This window comes from Antechinus flavipes, chromosome 2, assembly GCF_016432865.1.
Source record: "Antechinus flavipes isolate AdamAnt ecotype Samford, QLD, Australia chromosome 2, AdamAnt_v2, whole genome shotgun sequence".
Lineage (NCBI taxonomy): Eukaryota > Metazoa > Chordata > Mammalia > Dasyuromorphia > Dasyuridae > Antechinus > Antechinus flavipes.
The window spans coordinates 139,197,712-139,221,716 of record NC_067399.1 but is presented as its reverse complement, the minus strand read 5'-3'; the positions used below and the strand labels follow the sequence as shown (position 1 = coordinate 139,221,716).

At 36.1% G+C, this 24,005-nt stretch overlaps 1 protein-coding gene across 1 annotated transcript; it reads right to left on the bottom strand.

Moving 5' to 3' along the window:
• Positions 1 to 7,041: 7,041 nt before the first annotated feature.
• Positions 7,042 to 23,135, bottom strand: LOC127552400 (uncharacterized). The gene is made up of 10 exons (XM_051982937.1): positions 22,774 to 23,135; positions 21,867 to 21,946; positions 20,762 to 20,849; positions 13,682 to 13,802; positions 13,326 to 13,408; positions 11,701 to 11,774; positions 11,326 to 11,419; positions 10,358 to 10,541; positions 8,391 to 8,440; positions 7,042 to 7,732 (listed from the first exon to the last, which is right to left on the bottom strand). Exons 1-9 carry the CDS (start codon positions 22,832 to 22,834, stop codon positions 8,422 to 8,424), a joined length of 804 nt encoding a protein of 267 aa, XP_051838897.1. The 5' UTR covers positions 22,835 to 23,135; the 3' UTR covers positions 7,042 to 7,732; positions 8,391 to 8,421.
• Between the last annotated feature and the right edge of the window lie 870 nt (positions 23,136 to 24,005).

Below are 24,005 nucleotides of genomic sequence, written 5' to 3'. Positions count from 1 at the left end.
GAGTGACATCAATAAATGACCCCAAGTCATTTATTACTGCTTGCCTCAGATTCCTCATCTGTAAAATGAGCAGGATAAGGAAATGGGAAAACACTCCAGTACTTTTGCCAAGAAAATTCCAAATGGGGTCAAAAAGAGTTGTTTATAATTGAACACTGAGTAACAAATATTCCATATGTTGTACCTTTAGCACTTTATACATTTGCTCCTCAAAACAATCCTGGAAGGTAGGTGCTATTATTAGGTGCTTTTATAGTTGAGGAAACTGAGGCAGACAGATATTATATGACTTGAATATGGTCTCAGAGTGTCTGAAGACAAACGCAGTTCTTCCTTTGCTCCTTTTTAAAGGTTGAGATCTGCTCCTATGACACAGAAGAGATCAGAGCTTCCTCTATAGTGTGGCAAGGGCTTTTCACTTCCCTGAGGCTAGTAATACTGCAGACTTCCCTGCACTGGGTGGGCCTGATCAAGTCTCATCTGTTATGTTGGGGTTCAAGCAAAACCTTCTGTAGTTGTGTTGGAGGTCTCACAGCTAATCTGCCGAGTCAATGGCTTCTGGAATTAGGATAGAGTAGCTAATGCTGCTGTATTTTGTCCAAGAGTCTCTCACTAAATTCTCTGCACAGGATCTCTCTGCCCTAAGCTTCTCCGTGCTGTGCTACATGTCCCCCTGCCCAATCAAGACAGACCTTTCTTGAAGTCGTTTCAGAACATCTTATGCTGGAAATTTGTTACACTACAAATATTTGTGAGTTCTGTCGCTCTAAAATCCATTCAGAGACTTGATCTAGTGTTAACTCGAAGGGAAGTCAGGAAGAGCTCAGGCAAAATTCTGTCTACTCTCTGCCATTTGGGCTTTGTCTCTCTCAAGAAATCAGAAAAGAAAACTAGACCAACTATCTTAGAATCAATGGCTGAAGTAAAAACTAAAAGTATCCATCAGTCACCTCCTGAAAGAAACTCTAACATGATAATTCTTGGGAATATTGTAACCAAAATTCAGAGCTCTTAGGTCAAAGGAAAAAAATAATATAAGCAGCTCAAAAAAAATCATGTACTAAGAAACTACAATTGAGTTAACACAAAATTTAATAGCCAACACAGAAAGAACAGAGAGCTTGGAACATGATATTTCAGAAAGCAAAGGATTTAGGCTTACAAATAAAAGTAAATTACACAGGAAAATTGAATATAATCCTATAGGGGAAAAAATGGACCTTTTATGAAGCTGAGAATTTTCAAGTGTATGTAATGAAAAAATCACAGCTCAGTAGAAATATTGATACATAAATATGGGACTCAAGAAAAGCACAAGATAAACATGAGTAAGAAATTACAAGGGACTGAACAAGATTAAAAGTTTACATTCTTATATGAGAAGATGAAACATCAGAACTTTATCATTACTAGTGATCATAGAGAAAGTCTAAGTCTAAGGGCCTCAATGTGATTTTGTTGTGTTTGGTTGATCTCAAAACAAGAATGGAAAGAGTAAGGAAGAGGACATCACTGGTAAAGGAGAAAAAGGAGAGGAAGAAGAAGAAAAAACCTATCTCAAATACATAAAGTACACCAAAAGGAGTTTATACAAAAGAAAGAAAGAGTAAGAGGGGGTGTAGATAACACCTGAACCTCACTCTTATCTGAACTGATTAAAGGAAGAAAAAAAGTACTGGTGCACACAGGTGAGTACAGAAATATACTTTTTCAAAAGACAAATAGAAAAGGAGTTAAGGGAAGGAAGGGAATAAGAGGAAGGTAGATTAGAAGAGGCATTATTCAGAAGTAAAACAGACTCTTGAAGAAGTGATGGGGGAAGAAGAATAAGAATAAGAAAATAGAATAGAGGGAAATAAGAATCATAACTGTGAATGTGAGTGGGATGAACTCAGCCATAAAAAGGGAGATTATAGCAGGATGGATTAAAACCCAGAATCCAACAATATGTTATTTACAAAAAATACACTTAAAATAGAAAGATATGCACAGAGTTAAAATAAAGGGATAGAACAAAATCTATTATGCTTCAGCTGAAGAGAAAAATAAAATCAGGAATAACAATGATGTTCTCAGACAAAACAGCAGCAAAAATAAACTTGATTTTAAAAAGATAAATAGGGAAATTATATTTTGCAAAAAAAAATTATCTTATACGCAGGTAGAGCCAAGATGGCAGAGAGAAGCCAGGAAGTTGCCTGAGTTCCTCCCAGTTTCCCTCAGAAACAACATTAAATCAAGTCTCTAAAAAAATTCTGAAGTGGCAAAATCCACAAAAGGATGGAGTGAAACAATTTTCCCATCAAGATAACTTAGAAAGACATCAGAAAAGTTTTGACTCACTTAGGTAAGAGAGGAGCAGAGTTAAGTGCAGGCAGTGTCCTGGCAAATCAGCAGAAGGTTCTTAGCCATAGCACAGATCCACAATTGAGGCCCTATTATCCCTAGCTCAGCAGGTCAGATGCACAATTAATTTCATCAAAAAGAATGACTATAATGAGACAACATACCAAAATTTATGGGATGTAGCTAAGGTAATACTTAGAGAATGTATATCTCTATAGACTTACAGAATAAAATATAGAAAGAGTAGATCAATTAATTGGGCATGTAATTTTAAAAACAACAGAATAAGAACAACTTAAAATCCACATTAAACTCCAAATTAGAAATTTTGAATATCCCAGCCTATGACTTCAAATCCCCCTTCAGACACTTACTAGTTGTGTGACCCTGAGCAAGTAACTTAATCCTGCTTGTCTTAATTTCTTTAACTGTGAAATGAATTGGAGAAGGAAATGATAAACTACTCCAGTATCTTTGACAAGAAAACACAAAAAAGAATATGCAAAGAGTTAAATGTGGCTGAAAATGACTAAACAACAGCAATATGCCATTGTTCCTCTAAATTTAATATACAAGATTGCTTTCTAAAATCAGCTTGCTCATCATTTTTATAGAACAATAATATTCCATTACTTTCATATACCACAAGTTATTTAGCCATTTCCAATTGATGGGCATCTACTCATTTTCCAATTCTTTGCTACCAGAAAAAAAAACCTGCTACAAACATTTTTGCAATACAAAGATCCAAGACAATTCCAGAAGACTCATGCTATTCTGGGAAGAAGTGAGAAAAAATTTCGAATTCAAAATCTTATTTAAAAAAAAAAATCAATGTTGACCATCTTTACATATAATTGGAAAATATAAAACAATATTCACCAAAAAAACCAAACTTACAATAAATAATAAATCAATATCAGTACTGAATATGTATGCCCCAAATGGTATATAACATTTGAGTTTTTACAAAAATTTTTATAGCATTTTATTTTTCCAAATACATGCAGAGATACTTTTTAGCATTTACTTTTGCAAAACCTTGTATTCCAAATTTTTCTCTCTCTCTTCCTCCCACACCTCCCCAACCCAGCAAGCAATCTGATGATAGATTAAAACATGGACAATTTTTCTAAACATATTTCCATATTTGTCATGCTGCACAGGAAAAATCAGATCAAACAAGAAAAAAACCATTAAAAAAAAATAAAAACAACCAAACACACAAGAACAACAAAAGGTGAAAATACTGTTTTGATCCACATTCAATCTTCACAGTATCTATCCTCTCTGCATAAGGACAGCACTTTCCATTCCAAATTACTGGAATAGCTTTGAATCATCTCATTGTTGAAAAGGCTAAATCCATCACAATTGATCATCATATAATCTTGTGTTTTTTTTGTTTTTTAACTTATTTTAAACAAATACAAATAAGAAGAAAAAAATTATCATGTGCACAGCAGAAATAAGAGGATTCGAAATACAAAACAACAAATTTCCATTTCAAGAATACCTGTATAATAAATACTACACATTGTATTCAAAGCTGTACATATTGTCTTTGCTTCCTTGTAGGTTTTCTTTTTTTTCTCTGCAGTGTACTTTTTATTTTATTTTCTTTTCCCCCTTTTTCCTGCCCCCAAGAATGCTAAAATTAAATATGGACACACATGCACACACAAGTATGCATATATACATATAGATAGACAGATATCTATTAATACACATATATACTCATATACATTCATATGTATTTACATAAAACCACACTATTCTTGTTTTCCTTTACATGGGGATCAGTGGATTTTTTTTTTTTTTTTGTATTTCTACTTTCCCCTCATGTTCTATCACTCTAAGACAATTTTCTTGGATTATTTTTTGCATTATTGTGTCAGGGTTCTTATTTTGGTCACAACTTTCAGGCAGTCTACTTACTCTTATATTTTCTCTTCTTGGTCTGTCATTTTTTTTTAATATTTTACATTCTGTTCTTTTTTTTTTTTCATTCTTCATAATCTGTTTTGTTATTTCTTGGTCTCTCATATCTTCACTGGCTTCCGTTATCCAAATTAATTTTCAAAGAGCTATTTTAATCTTTGAAACTATCTCCTTTTCTAGTTGGTTAACTTTTTCTTGAATGGCTTTTATTTTTACTTTTTTTCAGTTTTTCCTTAATGTCTCATTTGATTTTTAAATTCCTTTTTGTGTTTTCTATAAATTCTCTCTGGGCAGAGAGCCATTTCATGTTACTCTTTGGGGCTGAAGCTTTTTTTTTTTTTTTTTAACTTCAGTGACCTCCTCTGAAAAGGAATCCCTATCTTTCCTATTCTCATGGTAAGTTTCTCTGATTGGAGTCTTTCTTCTTTGCTGGCTCATTTTTAAAAAGTAAGAGATTAATGTAAGCACCTCTAATCATGAGGTAGGAGAATGATGCCTCTAGCTTCACTTGAGCTTTCCACTCTGACCTGGAGAACCCCATACCCCAAAACTTCCCCATCCTTTAAGTGCTTATAGCCAGCAGCATCCCTACCACCACCCTGTTTTTGGCCTCATGGGTGTGTTGGTTCCTTCTTGCCCAGGGCCAAGTTTCCAGAGCACAGCTGAGTCTAACATTCTTAATCAGTCCAAGTTTCCTCAGTCTTCCCAGACACATTCTAGACTCCACACATAATCCAGGAAGTGAATATATATCTGATGTGTAAAAATCCCTCTGAAAATACTCTTACCTTTTCCTACAGTTTTGCTTTTTAGAATTGCATCATATTCAGCTCTACCCCATCTTTCTTTCAAAAGATTCAATTACCAATGACAATCTTAGATATGGTTTAATTCCTATGTGTGAAAAATAAGATTTGTCCTTATTGAATCCCTTGTAATTAATCTTTTTTTATTTCTCTTGGATCTCATACATCAAATTTTCTATTAAGTTCAGGTCTTCATTGAATTCATTGAATACCCTTTTGTTTGTCCCCCACTCAATTGTGCTTATTTTGGGGGGATATGATTTTCAATTTCAGCCCTATTTGTTTTGCTCTTCAATAAATGGTGCTTTGCATCTTCTGATTGTCTCAGGAGAAGATATTCTGCCCCAATTCTAGTTTGTTTTTAAAACTCTATATTCACAATGAAGCATTTTATATCATTTGTGAAAATTATCTAGAGAGCTTGGAATTTTCTGGCCTACTCTGCCATGTTCCCAAAATCCTCCATTAACTTAGTCTTGATTGAAGGGAAGATCATAACTTATCCTAAATGAAGAGTGTCTCTATACTGGATGTTCTACACAAGTCTGTATGACCATTTATGAGTTATATGAGAGAGAAGGGAAAGGGAAATTCTTACTCAAGCATCACTTGGGTTAAAATTTATGACCTAGGTAGTCTATATCTGGTTAGGTGTAGAGCAGTTCAAAATTCTCATAGGTTCAGTTTCCCATTACAAGGAATGCAGCACACAACACATCTAAGTTGGTAATAAAGAAGTTATTATAAGATAATAAATCTGGATAGGACTTAGTGATTATTCAGTACAGAGAAGTTGAGACTTGCTCGGAATTCCCAAGGAGTTTGGCCTTAAGATTTCTGTCTCTCCCTTCTTTCATACTCTCTGAAGTTCCAGGGGAGAGAGTCACCCTCCACAAAAAGCTGCTGATATCAACAACTCAAAGTTGTTCAGAATAGGCAGCAAACTGGAGTTGGGAGGGGGTTTGTTGCATATTCTTTGAAAACTACTGGTCTTAGAGCCCAAATAGGAAGTTAGATTATTTTACTAATTTTTAAAAGTCAATAAGGATTTTAAATTTCATCAGGTAGCACCTTATATATAGTCTTACCTAGGTCTAACATGGAGGAAGTTAAAAGAATTAGAGACAAAGGAAATCCAGAGACTGAGTAAAGGATGGATAATAAGTTAAGGAGATGATGTTGAAATTCATTTATTCAAGAGATAAGTAGTTGTAAATAGGTTTATGTACATAAATAATTAAAGGTCTAAGTCCTTTGCTTCCCCTTTCCCATTCACTAAGTAGACTAAAATATAAGGAATTACAATATGTCCAAGATAAAAGACTCCTTAAAATCATTAAGATAATTAACTTCATGTAGTTTAAAAAACAAAATTCCAAGACACTTTAAGCCTGTTATAGAAACAAAGGTCTGGTATGATTCTCTCACTCCACATCTACCACTATCCTGCTGCACCAGCTAAGAAAACTACATGTAGGCAGGTTTTTGAATACATATTTCCTCCAATTTTCCCCCCACCCATATCCTGCCTTGAAGTAATTAAATAGATTGTCATTTATAAAAGGGAACTAGGGGTCCCAGAATATTGGGAAAAGTTATTTGCTTGATGTAGGAATTAAGCAAAGGACAACTGAATTTTCAACTGTAATTAATCACATTGGCCTATGAATATTCTGATCCAGATACATCACAAATGACATTCTTCACAGAATTTTCAATGCGAAACCCTGATCTTATTTGAAGATATTCTTTTGAAAACTACTGGTCTTAGAGCCCAAATAGGAATTAGATTATTCTACTAATTTTTAAAAGTCAATAAGGATTTTAAATTTCATCAGGTAGCACCTTATATATAGTCTTACCTAGGTCTAACATGGAGGAAGTTAAAAGAATTAGAGACAAAGGAAATCCAGAGACTGAGTAAAGGATGGATAATAAGTTAAGGAGATGATGTTGAAATTCATTTATTCAAGAGATAAGTAGTTGTAAATAGGTTTATGTACATAAATAATTAAAGGTCTAAGTCCTTTGCTTCCCCTTTCCCATTCACTAAGTAGACTAAAATATAAGGAATTACAATATGTCCAAGATAAAAGACTCCTTAAAATCATTAAGATAATTAACTTCATGTAGTTTAAAAAACAAAATTCCAAGACACTTTAAGCCTGTTATAGAAACAAAGGTCTGGTATGATTCTCTCACTCCACATCTACCACTATCCTGCTGCACCAGCTAAGAAAACTACATGTAGGCAGGTTTTTGAATACATATTTCCTCCAATTTTCCCCCCACCCATATCCTGCCTTGAAGTAATTAAATAGATTGTCATTTATAAAAGGGAACTAGGGGTCCCAGAATATTGGGAAAAGTTATTTGCTTGATGTAGGAATTAAGCAAAGGACAACTGAATTTTCAACTGTAATTAATCACATTGGCCTATGAATATTCTGATCCAGATACATCACAAATGACATTCTTCACAGAATTTTCAATGCGAAACCCTGATCTTATTTGAAGATATTCTTTTGAAAACTGAGCAAGGCCCAGTCTGAATGGTTTTTCTTCTTACTCCTGGATTAAGTCAAGGAGACATCAACATAACCAGCAAGATTTTCAGCATGGAAAGTATCAATGACATCCTGGAAAATGAACAAGAATGTGAAAGTTAGAAGGTACTGCAAGAGTTCCTTCCATTGCATGTGTGCTTAGAGTAGCTCTTACTCTGACATGTCTAACAAGTTGTCATCCATCATCTATTTCAATATCTCCAAGGAGAGGAAAACATCTTGAAAGAACCCAACCCATTTTTGGACAGCTTTGTGAGAAAGTTTCTTCTCTCAGGTTTAAACCTCCTTTCTAGCCCCCTGATCCTAGAGAAGGACCACCAAGAAGGAAACTGAAAACAATAGAGTCCAACTGCCAGGTTCAAGCTGGGGTATTAGGGATCCTTTTATTAGAATATTCTACAATAAGGGAAACTATTGCTGACAAATTCCAACCTTTGCCATGACTCAGGATAGACTTTGTAGATAGTCTACTCGTGGATCAGGAAAATAGTAGAGTATGTATTTGTATCTAGATCCAAGAACCTGGGCCAAATGTGGAAGCTATGTCTATTTAGTGATTACTTTGGCTTTGGGCTTCCTAGCCCAGGATAAGTTACCCTAAATCACATATGCAAAGCTTCTTTCTGCTCCCCATCTGCCTATGAAACTTGACATTTCTCATGAGGGATCATAGTTTAAACATGCCAGGACTCTATCAGACCATCATATGCTCCAGTTATATTCTGCTCACCAAGAATACAGAATCTTTTCCCAAGGTTGATCTAAGGCCAACTTCTTGACCTAGAAAAGAATCCCAAGATTAGCAATTTGTTGTTTTGCCCTTTGGGGGAAAAAAGTCTTCTCTAGAGCAATTTTCAATCCTCCTCTCCCCACCCTCATACCCCCCTCACCCCCAGTTAGTCTCTTCCTCCCTAGACTTCAGTGGTGGTTTCTTGGTTTCCACCTTTCTTTCTCAGTCCACTTTGCTGAATCTGTCACTTCCTTCTCATTAAGAAAAATGTACTCCAATAATTCACTGGGGTGGGGAGAAGGGGGAAGTAGGGAGAAGAGGGAACTGGAAAGCTGTTTGGCAGAAACTAGGCATAGACCAACATCTTACACATCAAGAGAGTCAAAATGAGTGTTATTTAGACATAAAAACTTATGAGCAAATTAGAAATAGCATTAAAGGAAGTAAAATGGATAATTTTGATTACATTAAAGTTTTTGCACAAAAAAAATCCAATGTAGCCAAAATTAGAAGGAAAGCAGAAAGCTAAGGGGGACTATTTTTTATAGCAAGTTTTGCTATTAAAGGCCTTGTTGCTCAAATATATAGAAAACTGAAAAGTACAAGTCACTTGAGGAATGAAATAGTCAAAGATCATGAACAGTTTTCAGAAAAATTAAAACCATCCAGTTACATAATAATGCTCCAAATTATTGGTTAGAAAATTGCAAAGTAAAACAACTCTACAATACTCATGGCTATTGGATTGGTTAATACGACAGGAAAATGAAAATGCTGGAAAGGATGTGGAAAACTTGGGACACTAAGGCATTCTTGGTGGACTTATGAACTAATTTAATCATTCTGGAGAGCAATTTGGAATTATGCCCAAAGGTTTAAGTTTTCATCCTTTGACCCAGCAATATTAAGTCTATATCCTTAAGATAGATAAAAAGTAAAAGTATCTATGTACAAAAGTGTTTATAGCAGTTCTTGTGGTGGTGAAAAATTGATATCCATCAATTGGGGAATGGCTGGACAAGTTGTAATGTGATTGTCATGGCATACTATTGTGCTATAAAAATCGAGCAGTATGCTTTTAGAAAAAAAAGTGGAAAGACTTATGACCTCATGCAAAGCAAAGTAAGAACCAGGAGAAAATTGTTTACAATAACAATATTCTGTTATGATTAAGTTTGAATGACTTAGATCATTGTATTGCTGAGAATAGCTAAGACAATTCTTAAGGACTTATGATAAAAATGTTATTCATCTTGAGAGAAAGAGCTGATGGAGCTGGCTATAAACCAAAATATACTATTTAACTTTTTCATTTTTTTCTTTTTAGTCAATATTTTTGTATAAAATTATGAAATTATGTCAAGCATTTCTGATTGCTTTCCATTTCAGGGAGAGAAAAGAAGAACAGAATTTGGAATTCAAAACATTAAATAAAAATGTTTTAAAAATTAAAAATAAAGGACTTCCATTTCTAACACTCAAAGCCCTAGAAACAGTGCTATGTGAATGCATTGTCATGTTTTGAGGATTTTTATACTACTTGACTAAGTAGTAAAGAAATGCAATAGGTGAGTTGAATATGACTGTTTGCTTATATTCCATGTAAAGAGATTCTTCCATTTTAGCCTTAACTATTCCAGTAAAAATCAGGGTAAGCTGCTTCATCAAGAAGGTCCCTACGCAGGGCAGCTAAATGGCACAGTAGATAGAACACCAGCCCTGAAGTCAGGAGGACCAGGGTTCAAATATGACCTCTGACTTTTAACACTTCTTGGTTGTGTTACCCAGGGCAAGTCACTTTACCCCAATTGCCTCAGGAAAAAAAAAAAGAGACCCCTATACACTAAACTTGTGCTGCCTAATGGTATGATGCTCCTTCATATTTCTCCAGCAGCAAGTTGTTCCCACCTAGTCTGAAGTTATGCAAAGAAACTATGGTATATATATTTTTTAAAAAGTCATTTTACCTGCTTCTAGTGTCATGATGAACAATGGATTCATGAGTACTGACACTAAGGTTTTTTGTTAATTCATCCCGGTTACTTTGAGTAGGGATTTTCTCTTGCTGATGGTCTGGAGCAATCTGAACAACCTCCTGAGTTTTGGGTGGAGCCTCTTCCACCACAGCAATATCTGGGGATTCAGCAACACCTGTACAAATTTAGAAAGTCCCGAAAGTTAGATTAAGTTATAGAGAGTTGGGATTAATTTGCCTTATGGGTAAACCCAGAGTAACTAATAGTTAGCAGTTTAGCTGTATCAGAATAACTGTTACAGTACTTTGAGGTTTTCAAAAGTGATTTATACATCCGTCAGGTTGAGGCCACAAGTATTACAAGATACATTTTAACTATGTGAAGACTAGCTTAGAAAGCAAGATGACTTACTCCTGATTATACAGCTGTTAAGTAACAGAAGGATTTGAACCCCCCGCCCATGTAGGGCCACATCTGACTCCTGAGCATGAAATTACTTAGGCAGAAACTTAAAGCCCTATGGGCAGTTAGGTGATTCCATAGTGCACAGAGTGCCAGGCCTGAAGTCTGGAAGACATCTTCCTGAATTCAAATCTAGCCTCAGACATTTAGCTGTGTGAGCCTGAATAAGTCACTTCACCCTGGCTGCTTCAGTTTCTTCATCTGTAAAGTGAGCTAGAGAAGGAAACGGCAAACCACGCCAAGAAAATCCCGAATAGGGTCACAAAGAGTTAGACAACAACCAAAATGACTCAATATCTGTCTTCAATACCCATTATTAGGGCAGGGAAGAGGTAGCTATTAAGTGATGGAATCTAAGGGAAACTAAGCAAGAGAGCCTCACACATCAGATTAGATTGTATTCTGAAGTCCCTCCTTCGACCTAATCTTTGTAGTAATTACTGTCCAGAGCCATATTGAAATGATGTTTTGTGCTCTTTAGAAGAGCTAAGAGTTACCCTCTGTAGAATGACTTGGTTCTTCAGGCATCAGCATGTTTTCTTTATCAGCTTCCTTTATTTCTTCTAGTGGTCTTACAGAAACTTCTTCCGACTGCCAAGGGGGAAAATATGGAATGATAATGAGTTGGAAGTGAGAGTTTGGGGAGGATGAACATAAAACCAACACTTAAAGGCTACACAGAAAGGTAGACATGTTACTTCTATAAAGTCTAAAATGAATGAATAATTCACAGCATTTATTTTTTGAGCGTACATGAGATTTTGTAGAAATGACTAGATCCAATCTTTTATGAAATCTTCGTATTAGTCCTTCTTCCTCTCATATCAAATTGAGGGGGAAAAAAATCAGCCAAAAAGTAGGAATATCTTTACCTTTGCTTCTTGAGCATGAAAATACTCTTCTATCTCCTGGGTAAGGTTTTTAGGATTCTTGGGACTGCAATTCGCTTTGGTGGGAGAATGGAAAGTAAAGACATTTAAAAGCAAGAAGGAGCCCAAAATCTAGATCTATTCTTTTATTGCCACTATAAGAGGGAAACTATAAGAGGGAAACTGAGGTCTAAATGGGAAAGTGAGTTCTCTAAGGTAACCTCTACTTTATGAATCTCCACCCCCAGTGCTGTCCCTTTTGGAATTATTTTGATTCCTTGTCAATCTATTTTATCTTTCCCAGTAGGATAAAAGTTACTCAAGGGCAGGAATTTTGTTTTTTATGCCTCTCTTCATAACACTTGTCTGCCCTTCATTCCATTGTCTGTAAAATGGAGATATAATAGCTTCTCTCAGAATTGTATACTGATTACATGAGAATAGTTATGATAGTCTTTGAAAACTATAAGGATTTATGTAAATGCTAACACTTTTACCCATACTTACTACAATGCCTGGCACATGATAAATGCTTAATAAATACTTGTTGACTTCATTTGTTGAATAAGAGGTTCATCAAGGTTAGAAACTGTTTGTTTTTTCCTGAGTATGCCTGGGGTTTAGCTTACAGTGTGTACGATAAGAGAATTAAAAGTTTTCTTATCTGGCACAATAAGAAGTCAGTTTTACTGAAAAATCCCTTTCCAAAAAGGAATCACTTGGAGGAGAGAAACCACATACACAAGGTGACTAGAAGCTAAATACCATTAGCTTAAACATAAAATTTCAAAAGGGAATTAGAAGAGTATTTTTTGTTCCCTCTATAGAGTTATCCTCCAAAAGCAGCATATGAAACCAATGAAGGCAGGCTCAGCTTTCATTAGAGAGAATTATTCTTTATTATAAAAAAGGACAGCATTAAAATGTAATAAGCTGTTCCTTGTCCAAGAGAGTTTGCCTGCCCATTCCTGTCAGAGTCTGATATATTCATAGAGTTGCATGATAATCTGCTGCCCTATTGCTCTACTTAAAAATCCTATCACCACCATAACTAAAACTCTCTTTCCCTGCCACCTCTTTATTAGGGTACTAATTTTCTTGAGCATGTACTTTCCCTTTTGTATTTGTATCCCTAGTGACTAGTATATAATGGGTACTTAATAAATGTATGTTAATTGAAAAAGAGAAAGATTGAAGATGGAAAGAAATGGAAGATGAGGCTAAAACCACCTAGTCCTTAGACTTGAACTACTTTAGACTAGCACTATAGCTAGCATTTATATAACTCCTTATGTTTTCAAAGTTTTACAATCACTCATGTGATCTTCACAATAACCCTGGGAGAGAGAGAGGCTGCTACTCCTATTTTACAGGTGATAAAAACAAGGCAGATGAAAGTTAAGTGACTTGTTCTGGATCACACAACTATATAACGTTTCAAAAACTTGATTTGCACTCTGATCTCCCAACTTCAGGTCTAGTGCTCTATCTATTGTGTCACCTAGCTACCTTGTATTCCTAAGCAATGCTCTGCTTTAGATCATTGAAAGGGGCTATATTAAATAGCTGATAAACATAACTATACCCGCTGGGAATGGAACTAGGAAAGGGGTAGGGAAAGAATGTACCTTGGGATGAAACATTCCTTGTGTCCAGATCAGTAGGATTATCCATCTCTAAGGGCTGCAGAGATGATGTACTTAAAAGACTCCTGTGTGAATTATGACAGATACTTTAAAATCAAGTTAACTGTCTTTTATACCTTAGCACTAGACATCCTCTGTGCTCATGATTCCTCAGAAGCTTCGTTGGCCTGCTGGCTTTCAGATTTGGGTCTGCATTTGAGGGACTTCATCTTTTCTCCTAAACCTCCTATAACAAGCCTAGGGAACAGAATGTCTTGGAAAGCCTTAAATACATACAAGAAGGAGAAAACCCAAAGGGTCAAGAAGATGAAGCCAGAGTTGTAGGACAGTCTACCTACCTAGTGGTCAGAGGAGATAGTTGACATGATTCCCCTAAACCAGAAGAGGTGGAGATATTTGCCTCTGAAAGGATGGGGCTATCTATAGTCACGCTCTTTTGTTCTTTCTTCAAGTCATGAACTAGGACAAAAAAAATGTATTTATTATTAAGAGGGAAGGAAATGGACTAAGCCTTTATCGAGTGTCTGTGTCCCAGGCACTGAGCTAAGTACTTTTTTTTACAATGATTTCATCTGATCTTCAACTCTGGGAGGCAGGAGATATTATTCGCACTTTACATTTGAGGAAATTGAAGCAGAGTTAAAGTGACATGGCTAGGGTCATAATAAGTGACCAAGGTCACATTTGAACTCTGGTCTTACTGACTCCAGGAAGCTCTGTGCTCTGTACCACCTGACTGCCTGTGTCAGGTCAGATCTCTCTGAAATCTGAGGGAAAATCAAGTTAACATTCTTCTCCTAAGGTACTAAACATATGCAAAAACATTTTTGATAAGAATTCTAGAAGAGTGAACAATAGTAGCATTATGGGAAGAAGATGAAGTATACCTTCATGTTGCTTTAGAAGCTGTTGATACTTTGCAAGAGTAGCCTCAGAGGCATAAAATCATTTAAACTTGGCTACATGTGGGTATACTTCTTCCTCTTCTTGTTTGCTTTTTGTTCTTGAAGAGGACCATGAATCAGGGAGGTGATGCATGACTTGCAAGTGAATTAGACTGAAGTGAGGGAGGGCTGTGCAAAAATCACCAGCCCCACTTTCTCCTCCAGCACCATCTGGGTCCAGTGGCAAGATATAGATCAAAATGACTAGAGATGGCCCTTGTGTATATGCTGAGAAGTCCTTAGAAGAAAGAACTAAGGGTAAGCAATTAGAAGAAAGGGGAGAGATGGGACAAAGGAGAAGAGAGGGAAAGAATCCTCACTCTATGTTCAGTCTATTTTAATTTAGAAATAGAAACCTCCTTTTCTAAAAGGAATATGTTGTATCCCTTGTCTGGGTTTGCTTTAACCTAACTTGTAGGAAGCAGACAGCTTTTTAAAGATCTCAGAACTAACTAGATTATAACCTTAACCTAAAGTATGTGATGTTATAATACCTAGCCACTACATTTGAGCTTTGCAGCTGTTAATGGTGGGGAAGGAGCAACACCTGGACGACACAATTAAGGTCCACAAGTTTAATAAGATCCCAAGGAAAAGGTACCTCAACTCATGTGCTGAAAAAGGGTCAGCTGTCCCAGCCTTCAGAATAAGACATACAGTAGAGTGTCCTACTTTTCTTTGATTTCCTTTCTTAAAATGTGGATATTTTTGGAATTTTACCATAATTTGGTATATTTGGAATATTACTATACTACACATTCTACATATACTAAATATAAATATATATATATATATATATATATATATATATTCACACATACATACACACACACATAAAAGGAGTACATAAGAGTTAGGAAAGGAAGGAATAGTTAGATTTAATAATCTAAAATAGCTTCCAATTTAAAATTCTATGGTCTTAGAAATAGCGGTTATATATATTCTAACACAAGTATGCTATCCACTTAAGTGAGGGTGAAAGGAAAAATTTTCCATAAATTGAAAGGTTCTTTCTAGTCTTTTTAACTTGTTCATTAATTTTCATTAGCTACTAGAAATTGGATTACATCTTTACAATTCTTTATGTCCTTAAGTAAGATTCTATTATTATTTGTAAATTTTTTGGTTGTAAAATACTCAGATATAGTCTCATTTTGAACTGCAAAATGACCTAAGTATTATCCCATCTTACAGAAGTCCTTAAGAGGACCATCTTACTCTGCTCCCCCAACTCCCTCTTTTTCCATATAGCTGCTTCTTCCTAGTCAAAAACTTATGAAGAGGAGTCAAAAAGCACAAAACCTAGTAGCCTCAATATGTGACTTCTGGGATTGTCCGACAAGGCTCTAGAGAAGCCTAATCAAAAGAATGTGCAGTATGGTAATATTCCAAATTGTGTTACAGAGACCTGTAAAAGTGAAATATTTGCCTCAGTTCATATACTTATTTGATATTTTAATTCTTTCCCATCTACCTCCCCTCCAACTCACTGAATCAAGCCAGAGCTGCTATTAAATAAACACAGTATACTAGATGTCCAGTGAACTACTCTTGTTCCTAATTATTCAGTCAGAAATTCAAAGATACAGAGTTAAATTTGATGTGAAGAAAAACTTTCCACTAATTAGAGCCATTTTAGAATAAAATGGGATATCTTGGGAAGTTGTAGATTGTCTTTCATCAAAGGTCTGCCAGCAGAAGTTGGATGACCTCATCAGGCACATCATAGTGGCAAATACCTTTCACACATCCTTGATTGCTATGGTGGTCCCTATTGACATCAAATTGTGATCTTATTTCCAAAGACTTATGATCTTATTCTAGCACTCCTACAGCCATTAAGTATATCATAGCCAGCAGGGCTTACCATATTCTAAAGGTCAACATGAGCAGCCAATTCTTGTATCTGCTCAGAGCCACATCCTTTCCAAGATACTGTGTTCTATCTTCAAAAACATTTGGAGTTTAGCATAAACTTTGCTAGTAAAATGAACTAAAGATCCTAATGTAAAGGGTCCAATAAAATTCCTTAGGTATCACAAAGTTTGTAGGATAGAATCAGTGATCTTGTTGCTCTGTAAGATCTGACTTTATTCAAAAGTAAAGAGATAAGGAAAGCACAATAGCATGAAACATGAGGTATGAACAAATCCAGGAAGCAAAGATGAAGGTCATGGCATTGTGCTCAAATCATTAGACTGAAAGGGAAAAAAGGGTAAGAATCAGATCCCTCCAATCATGATAAGAACCTTAGCAGTATTTAGATGTTTTAATAAAGGACAAGGAACTTGGGCAAGATCCAACACGTACTATAGATCAGAAGTATCAAACTTATAGGCTCACATTCCCAAACATCCCTTATTAACAAATTAAAATGTAATTAAGAACTGTTTTAAAAAATAAAATACTAAAGATAAATGTTAATTTGGGGCTAAGTCAATGTAAGACCAGGTTTATATTCGACTTTGATCCCACTGCTCTAGATGAGACCTTTTTTAAAAAATTCTGAAAGAAAATCAAATAAGGTTTGTTGGGAGTGGGAAGCAGGGCAGAAGCTCTTATGAATGAGACTGAGGGGAAAAAAATTAACTGAAGATGGAAAAAGTAGATCTTAGAAAAGAGTGGTTAAATTTAATAATCTACAAAAGCTTCCATGGTTCTCTGTGCATCTGTGCCCTTCTAAATAATAGTTAGCATTCACTTCCTGACAGAAAAATGATACTCAAAGTTTATAAAGTTTATGACCCTTTTTTGGCCTGGGGGTGGGGGCGAGGGAGGTCAGGGGAAATAGTTGATGTAGAAATTTGATTTGTTTCCTTATATAGGAATTAGGAGGTTTTTTTTTTTTCTTCTCTACCCCCTCCCCCACTCTCACCACTGGGGTTAGGGGGAAGAGAAGGTAAAGGGAAAGAAAATGAATAGGTTGGGTTAATTGGGGGGGAGCTTAAAAATAACAGCCAATATTTATATTTCTCTGTAAGGTTTATAAAGTACTCTATATACATGTATATAGAGTCCAAGATTAAGTAATTTGCCCAGTATCACACAACTAAGTGAGTAGCTCAGGCACTATTTGAATGGAAGTCTTCCTAAGTTCACCACCCTATCCACAATGCTACCAAGAAGCCTCTGTCAGTTTCAAGTTCTCTAAAAAGCACATCCAGAAAATAGAAATCAAAAAATAGGTAAGAGAACATAAAGAACCATCTCATAACAGTTATGCTAAAGCTCATGATGAACAGACATGTGAAGCACAGCTGTGATTTAAGTCATCAGAATTCCAAAAGGGATGGGATTGATGTAAAGTAATGGGATGAATCAAGATAGATGTGGTCCAGATATTGGTTCTTGCATTGAAGATTCTTTATCCAAGAATGTCTTTGGAACTGGAAAGGACAGAAAAAAAGAAGCTAATAAGGAGTCGATACCCCTCCCTTAAAAAAAAAAAAAAGTCCAATCTAGTAAGAATATTAATCTAGTGTTGGCAACGACTTTGTTAGCAGACCTAAAAGAACTACACATTGGGATGCTAATACTGGGAAAGATGACGTCTGATCCATTGTCAATTATCTTTGAAAGATTGTAGGAATGATTCCAGATAACTAGTGAGGAAACATATTACCTACCTCATTCATATCTTAGAGGAAATGAATTAAATATGTAGAATGGGATATGTTTTTGGATGTAGAAAATGTAAAAAAATGTTGCTTTTCCATTATTTGTTAGATGGGTTTTGTTTTTTTTTTCCTGGAAAAAAAGTAGGGAAAATAAATTCTTTATATTAAAAAAAAAAACTTTTTAACTACAAATTTTAAGAAGATGGCTAGATGCTAGAGATATTATAGAACTAGAGAGGCAAATGCTGAATAGATTTCACTTCTCATATTCTTTATATTTATTTTATATAATTATATTATAAGCCAATAGGATGATTGATTCTTTGGAAGATTTTAGAATTTAAAAGACAGTGAAAAAATGAAACCAATTATGAAGCTCTTCTTCCCTTTTTTCTGAAGGGGTCACAACAGACTCCCTTTTTTTGAACAGTTTCATCTTGTCAAACATGTCAATCAGAGGGTTGGATATTGATAGAGTTTATCTATAGGCCCAGATAACATGCTTATCAAATTTTTAGATAATACAAAAACTTCAGGAAAAGAAGTAGTCTCAGGCAATCAATATAGGATCTAGAGATTTCAACAGGCTGGAGTACTGGATGGAATCCAATAAAATGGAAAACATGTGAAGACCTAAATAGATTTTAAGAGAAAAAAAAAAATCAGCTTCAGAAGTATAACATGAGCAAGACTGACAGCAATATCAAGGGAAAAAATCTAGGTGAAGTGATAGATCAGTATAATGTGATTAACAAACAAAATGTTACTTTTATTTTGAATTAAAATTTTCAGAAATGAGGAAAAATTATAAACTTTACCCTCACTCAAACTACAGCTAGAATATTTATTATGTTCAATTCTAGGTACATATTTGGAAAGACATTGATCAACGATAGTGCATCTTAGAAAAAAGCAGCCAAAATGGTAAAAGGCCACAATAATCAAAAAACTTAGTCACACTAGCATCAACTGGATGCATGGTGACAAAGTAAATAACAATTGTTGACTAGAAAAGAAAAATCACTTCTGAGGCTGCCCTAAATTTCTTGGAAGGCCATCCACAAAACATGCTTCTATATTCTCTCTCTCTTTTTAATATTCCATAATCAGACTTCCTACCTTATTCCACCAAAACAAAACAGCTCTCTTCAAAATCACGGATTATCTCTTAGTCACCAAATCCAACAACCTTTTCTTATTGCTTATCCTTCTTAAATTCTCTGCAGCCTTTGCCATGCATTGATTACTCATCTCCTTGACACTCTTCTCATTCAATTTTATAAACAGTACTCTGTTTTGATTCTCCTCTTACTTATCTGGCTAATGCTTAGTTTCCTTTGCTGGATATTTTCCCCCTCTACACACTAAGTTTCCTATAAGGCCCTGCCCTGGATCCTCTTCTCCTTTCCATCTATTATTTCACTTGGTTTTCTGATTAGCTCCCATGGATTCAATTATCATATTTGTACTAACAATTTTCAATTTTTCTTATCCAGCCCTAACCTTTATTACCCTCTAGTCACACATTTCCAAATGCCTATCAGATATTTCAAAGTAGATATCCAATAAACATCTTAAACTCAATTTGTCCAAAGCTGAATGTATTTTCCCCCCTCAAACTCCCCTATCCAAAATTCTCCAAAACTCACAGCTTAGGTTTCATTTTCAATTTACTATTGTGTGTACACACACACACACACACACACACACACACACACACCCCTAATCAGTTGCCAAGATCTATTGATTTCATCTCTGCATCATCTCTCAAATACATATTCTTTTCTCCCAATAGTTTCCACCATTTCAGTTCCTCTTTTATCCATCCTTATTATTACAGTATCCAGCTGTTACAAGGCTCTCTCTATTACTATACAGCCTCCATTTAGTCACAGTGATTTTCATAAAGTACATGCACATCTGATCATGTCTCCCATCCTATTCCATTCCCCTACAAATTCCAGGATCACTTTCAGGAGGAAATAAAAAATCCTCTTTATGATTTAAAGTCTTTCACAATGCCCACCACTTCCTAACTTACTTAGATCCATGGCCATAGATTATAGATTCCTTGGAATCTGCTAGGTATAATTAAAGCAATGAGCCTGGAGCCAGAAAAACTCACTTTCAAATTCAGTCTCAGATACTTTCTAACTATTTGACCCTGAGTATTTTCCTTAATTTCTACCTCAGTTTTTCCTGAATCATGAGGATAATTATGGAACCACCTCCCAGGCTTGTGAATATTTATGAAGTACTAAGTACCTGGCCCATAATAAGTGCCCAATACTTGTTTCCTTCCTTCCTTGGCTGTTCCTCAAAGCAGACTATCTTGTAATACTTGGCATTTCTACTGACTCTTTCCATCCACTGCCACCCATGCCTGGGACATTCTCCCTTCTCATAACTGCCTCCTTTCATGAGCTCTGTGAGAAAATGCTATTATTTTCCTTAGCATATAAATTGGGGAAACGAGACTGAGGGAATTAAATGACTTGCCCAATGTTACATCTAGGAGGTGGTTTAAGTACAACTTGGATTCAGATCTTCCTGACTAAGCATAGCATTTTCTCACCTATGCCAACCATAGTCAGGATTTGATGCAGCATAGTCCTAAGGTTCATAGATCATTACTTAAAAAAAAAATAGCTTTTTATTTTTCAAAATATAGGCAAAGATAGTTTTCAACATTCACTCTTGCAAAACCTAGCATTATTTTTCTCTCATCAATTCCTCCTTCCTTCTTCTGTCCTCCCCTCTTTCCCTTAGACAGAAAGTAATCCAATATAGGTTAAATATATGCAATTTTTCTAAACATATTTCCATATTTATCATGCTGTAATGTATCATTACTTACGAACAATGAAGTTCTTAGGCAATTCCAGGGATTCAAACTGGTTGGAGCTTTTTGATTCCGATTTGGTTTTAGATCCTGAATTATAATTCTATGGCAAGAGAAATGATAGGGGCAGGTAGGGGAGGGAAGGAGAGAGAAGTTCTCAGAAGTTATGATAACTTTTTTTCAGGACCTCACTTAGTTTTCCCCTCTCCCCTACTCTCATCCCCTGCCAAAAAACAAACCAAAACTCTCATTTCTTCCCTTTCCCCATTAGCTAGGGACCAGATGCCCCTCAGATCAGAGTAGGATCCAATGAATTGAAACAAATGAGTCTTTTCTCCTGTAATAACTGTTAGGCTTTAGAAAGAAAAAACCAACAAAACAGAAAGATACACTTAACAGTTTTGCCTCTCCTTTCCAAAAGGCAAAGTACCCAACTCGAAAACAATAAAATAAGTTTGTGTATACTCTCTTTCAACTCAAAACACCAAGGCAAAGGGGAAGAATTCTTTATACTATCTCACCGTTCCTCAGCTCAACAGTTGGAATTACATGTTTATCTTCTCTATTTCATCTGCAGAACAGGGGTGTCTTTTTGCCTTCTCCCCTTATTCTTCTAAAAGGGCCTTACAAATCCCCTAGAGTCAGCCTTGCTTTTCAGGAAACTCCTAGATTTCATAATATATCAAGGAAGTAATTGCAATTTCCTTTCCAGTTCTCCAGCCTCCATCGAGGTAAATGTATCTTTCAAAAACCAAGAGGTCGTTTTGTCTTTGGAGGATGGAAGAGGAGAAGTCAGATTCATATTTAGCAGATGGAGTCTGGAACACCAAGAAATCAGCAGCCTTCTAACCCAGCCAATGAACTACCATTTTCCTTCTCCCTTCCTCCCCTAGTCTTGAGTTGACCAACTGCAAGACAATGCTTCCACCTGCTGGTCACTCTAGAGTCTTGCAGGTCTGAATCAAAGAAGCACAGAATTTCTGCTCCCCCCTTACCCCCCACTCCCTATGAAGTCCGATTTACTTTGTCCCATTAGATATATCTTAAATGTGAGAGTTTCTGGAGACAGAACCCAATCCCCCCCAAAAGACTCTTCCCCCCTCAGGCAGTTTTCTTGTACCTCATTGAAACGGGGGATTACATTATCAAACTCATCACTGGCAGATACTGTGTCCAGAGACTCAATAGATGGAGCCTTTTCTGCAGAAAAGACAGAGGAGAGTTGGAGAAGGGAACACTCACATACACACGTTTCTGCCACATGTACAGGGGAAGCAGCACTATGCTAGTTGACAGGCAGCTTTTCTTCCCTACCCTAACCCTTTCCGTTTTCTTGTCTTAGAACAACAAACTGAAGACTCTTCCCCAAAGGAGCCCAAAGAAAAATAGGGAAAAACTCAATCATTTCTTGGAGAAGTTCTCTTTTGGCAAGTATCTAAAATTCAACCCATGTCTACATATGGCTTAATATTTTTGAGAGGATTTCTGATCCCTTAGCCCAAAACTGATGAAAGTAGAAATACAATTTAGGTCAAAGTAGTAACAGAGACAAAAAACATTTTAGAGCTGGAAGGAAATTTAAAATCTATCTAGCCTAACTCCCTCAGTTTGTAGATTTTGTAAGACACATTCTGAGGTCAGCAAAATTAAATAACTTGCCCACAGTTGTGCTATTAAACTTCATCAAGAGAATTTAACCTCAGGTTTGAGTGTTTCATAATTCACATGTCTTTTCATGACATCAGCTTGCCTCAAAGCTAAAAGGAGGACAGGAGCCCTCAACCCATCACAGCTAGCTAGAAGGGAAGAATGGGGAAGGGAGAGAGCACCCTCCCACCTTGAAAAAGCTCCCAGAGAACTTTAGGTTTAGTCTAACAAGATAAGGCTGACTTTCTTTTTCTTCACACCTGTCTTCTAAGAGGCCATATCCCAACTTGAGCCACTTCTATCTAGGGGACAACCTGGGAAAATATTCCCACATATTCAACCTATGCACTAAGCCATAATAAAGATCACAGATATACAACCTTGGAAAATTAAACAGCAGCAGCCAAATATGTTTTTTCTAATCCACCTGCAGCATGACATGTTGTCTTCTAAGTCCAATTAATTCACTGATACCGTTTCTGGGCTCTCTCTAGTCCACTAGCTTGCCTTATTTCTAAGGAAGAGCTAGAAGGATCTGGTCAGAAATGGAAAATAAAAGCACTCTCAACAGACGAATACTAGATCTTTTAGAGTTCGGTCTCTTGGTCCCCCAAAAGAAGAAAGAAAAAAAACACAGGTGGGGGGGTGCTTGAATAGGGGGGAAGAGGGGATGTAGGAAGAGATGGAGAAGGGGCAGAATGGGAAACAAAATCTCCAATGGGAGCCTTTGCCAGCAGGAACCTTAAATAGAGATAGGAGATGGGGCTGTGGGGGTGTGAAGGTAAAGGGCATGCAGTCAAATATGCTGAAGTCAATGTTCGAAAACTGAGCCCACCTGAATCTTCTCACTAGAGTGATTCAACTTCCCAGGACACCTGGGGCATGACTGAATTGCTTTTCAAAGGATAAAATTCAGAATACCCCCAAAGTCTTGACACAGTTTTAAGATATAATGTCTTAATAGCTTCAATCATTTAAATAGCTTAAAACTGCCCAAGACTTTTGGGACACACTGCATAATTGGTTATGATGTTTGCTGTGGATATCAGGATGTGAGCAATCATCCTTTAAAATATACCATGAGAAGGCAAAAACTTGAGGTAGGTCAAGGATGACTAATCCTGTCTCTTTAATTCAGAAAACCAGGTGAGAAGTCAAAGGCTAGGAAACTAAGGCAATTAACAAGCATACACTACAGTTTATATTTTCTGGATTCTAAGACCACTCTACCTTCACTGTCCTATCCCCCTATCTCCCCTTCACTCTGTACTTAGTTCTCTAAAACAATAGACATTTAATAATTGTTTGTTAATGGAAGGATAAATTGGATATTATTAATCTTGTCTTGCCTGTGAAAACTTTAGCATCTTGGAAAAAAGGTTGAGATCTCCTAAAATGTACGGTAAAGAAGACTAGGAATTGTCCCTGAACCTCATACTATATACTTTCTTCAGGGATATGTACTTATCTGTTATTTTTCAGTCCTTTTGGTCTATTTGTGACCTCTTTTAGGGTTTTCTTGGTAAAGATACTAGAGTGGTTTAGCATCCCCTTCTTAAGCTCATTTTATAAATAAGGAAACTGAGGCAAACTTACCAAGGGTCACATAGGC